The 2,811-nt window shown below is 41.2% G+C and overlaps 1 protein-coding gene across 1 annotated transcript; it reads left to right on the forward strand.

Annotated features, from left to right (window-relative positions):
- Positions 1-512: 512 nt before the first annotated feature.
- Positions 513-2,759, forward strand: LOC130585459 (fibroblast growth factor 13; the record flags this gene model as incomplete). The annotated part of the gene is made up of 2 exons (XM_057385957.1): positions 513-723; positions 1,174-2,759. Coding segments are annotated over 2 exons (348 nt in total), but the record flags the coding sequence as incomplete, so codon positions are not given.
- Between the last annotated feature and the right edge of the window lie 52 nt (positions 2,760-2,811).

The following is a 2,811-nucleotide window of genomic DNA, read 5'->3' on the forward strand; positions in this document are numbered from 1 at the left end:
ACAGAGACAGAGGGGCTCCCATGGGTGATGCTTCAGGCACAGGAGGAGCACAGATTACACCAGACAGGAGCTGCTACAGCTCAAATATTGATGGCTTAGCAAGAGACAACCGTTTMCTGCTTGGGTTTTATTGCACTTTGCTCGTAACCAGTTAAGGCAGCAATTAATGCATTCCGTGGTCTCAGCTCTGTCTGTAGGGCTGGAGCACAGCTGATCCCATGGGATCTGTCTGCCTCACATCCATTAGCTGCACCAATCAATAAATCTTCACTTACACTTTTTACTCAGCGTTCAAAAAGATCTGATTACATTCTGCTTAGCGCTGCTCACAGCATCATTTCACAGGTTTCAAACTGTGTTACTCTTTTGTARCACAAAAGTACTWTCAGGACCCATGTTTCATAATTGGRTAGCTGAGGATGAGAGAAATTACTTTTAACTGTTTGGAAAGCAATGGCTATTGGATGCTTGTTCAGTAACTGATGTGAGATTCCCTCATGTATTGATCTGCTGCTTTCTTACAGGAACATTTTACACCTGAATGCAAGTTCAAAGAATCAGTATTTGAAAACTACTATGTGACATATTCCTCAATGATCTACAGACAGCAACAGTCTGGCCGGGGCTGGTATTTGGGTCTTAACAAAGAAGGAGAAATAATGAAAGGAAACCACGTGAAGAAAAACAAACCTGCAGCACACTTTCTTCCAAAACCCTTAAAAGGTAATTGCGTGGGTTTGCTGTGTTTATCTGAACCGATGCTGTCACATGTCAGAGGTGTTTAATTCCTGTGCAATACACCCTTGTCCAGCTGTCTGTAACATGATGAAATGCTCTGTAACACGCTGTTGGGCTAAGCAGAGCTCAGGTTTAATCCCAGCTGTGGATGTGCTGTGTCTCTGTCAGAAGGAAATGCTGATTTTTGCTCATTTAGGTCAGTCCTGCAAGGTTTTGTAAGTGCAGTGGGTGCCAGGTTTAACTGGGAGAGGGAGGGAGGAGCCGTGGTTTTCCCCTCCTGTAAAATTCATCTCATGAAGAGGATCTGGGAGCTTCCAGGGACTGCTGGAAGTGGAAGAGATCTCAGGTTCTTTGATTGTCTCCATTCATTGGGTGTTGCTGTGAAAATCCCAGGGTTCTGATCTGGACTCATCTGTGCCTCTCTCTTCTTTGCAGTGGCCATGTACAAAGAGCCTTCTCTCCACGACCTCACAGAGTTCTCCAGGTCTGGCAGTGGGACCCCAACAAAGAGCAGAAGCGTTTCAGGAGTGCTAAACGGGGGTAAATCCATGAGCCAGAACGAGTCGACGTAGCCAGGTTCAGGCAGCCAAGTGCTCTCTGACAGACCCTTACCTCGGGATGCATTCAATCCTCACTCGAGTCTCATCCACACCTCCAATGCCAGGAGCAGCCTCCGAACTCGCATAGCTCTCTCGTTTCTCAGCCATTAGATCCACGGCTTGGCAAAGGATACAGCCCCTAATGTAGAATATGCTTGTGCATATCACAAACCAGCTGGACAGCCAGCAAACCCAGCTGCGGAATAAACCCCACTGAAGAAATGTCCAACTCTTGCTCTCTCTCATTTTTTCTTTCTCTCTTTTCTCTCTCTCCCTCCTATGCTTTGTGGAAAATGAAACAAAAACATTTCACAGCATTCACTGCTGATAAGAATTTGCTTTCCAACTCAGAAAAAGACCACTTTTGCTCTTCAAAGGAAATTTTAATGCTTGTATGTTTTATAGGGGCAAACGAAAAACAATATATAAACTCTGTTGTTTCCTTGGCTTACCGTTTTATATCTAAGGCTTGATAAAAAAAAATGTATCCTTTGATTTGGAATAGTGCAACTTTTTGATTTCTGAACTCCAATGGGTCTTTAAAGCTATGTCTTTAAAAAAAATTTAAAATTCAGGGTTGGAACTGAGAGTTGGTGTCTCAGGCTCAAGCAAACAGTGTTCTTGTGGTTTTAAACACAACGAAATATAAATTTTTATAGATTTGTAGTTTCTGGTAAAGTTCTTGTGCTAACCCCAGTCTGTAGGAACTGAGTTGTTTTGTTATCCCAATGGAAATTAACAGAAAGGGATAAARTTATCCTCCAGTGTAGATTTCTCTTAATTCCATTTTGTGTGTCATGTTAAACTATTGTCGTGGCTTCTTTTCTAAAGACAGAAACTGTGGAATTAAGGTGACTTAATTTTTTTATAAGAAACGTCTTATTTGTAAAAGTCCTTTCACTGTAACGGGCACGTGAATATTGTGTAGGAGGAAGCGTTAGGACAGGTTACCCCTAAACAACATATATTATACATGCTATTGGAAACAATTGTTTAAAAATGTAGTTAGGATTCCATTTAGATCATCATGTCTGTTGCATGGGAGAAAGTTGGAATTCTGGCATAGAGTTGCATGATGTGTAAGATTTTGTGCATTAATCATCGTTGGATTCTGTGCTCCAAAACTGAATTAGTTCTGTGCAGGCAGCTTTCTGCCTGCTACAAAAAAATTTGTTTATTATTTGTTGTATACACAACCATGCACTGAATAAACTGTTTATATTAAKATGTACTTTTTAAAAAAACAAAACCTTGTTTGATGATACGCATCCATGATTAATTTCAAGGGAAAAGGGATGGCAATTAAATGATAAAATTCCAAAAGATACTGTAATTAATGTTCAAAATCTTTCTGTGTGATGGGTCATTCCCCTGTAACGMCATACACTGTAGAAATTAAAACATGTTCTTTTGCTTTTGGACATGGTTAGAGCTGCTCTCAGTGCCCGCCGAGATACTCAAAGCACAGCCAGGG

The sequence above is a fragment of the Malurus melanocephalus genome, unplaced genomic scaffold, assembly GCF_030028575.1.
Source record: "Malurus melanocephalus ecotype Western Australia unplaced genomic scaffold, MMel_1.1 scaffold_893, whole genome shotgun sequence".
NCBI lineage: Eukaryota > Metazoa > Chordata > Aves > Passeriformes > Maluridae > Malurus > Malurus melanocephalus.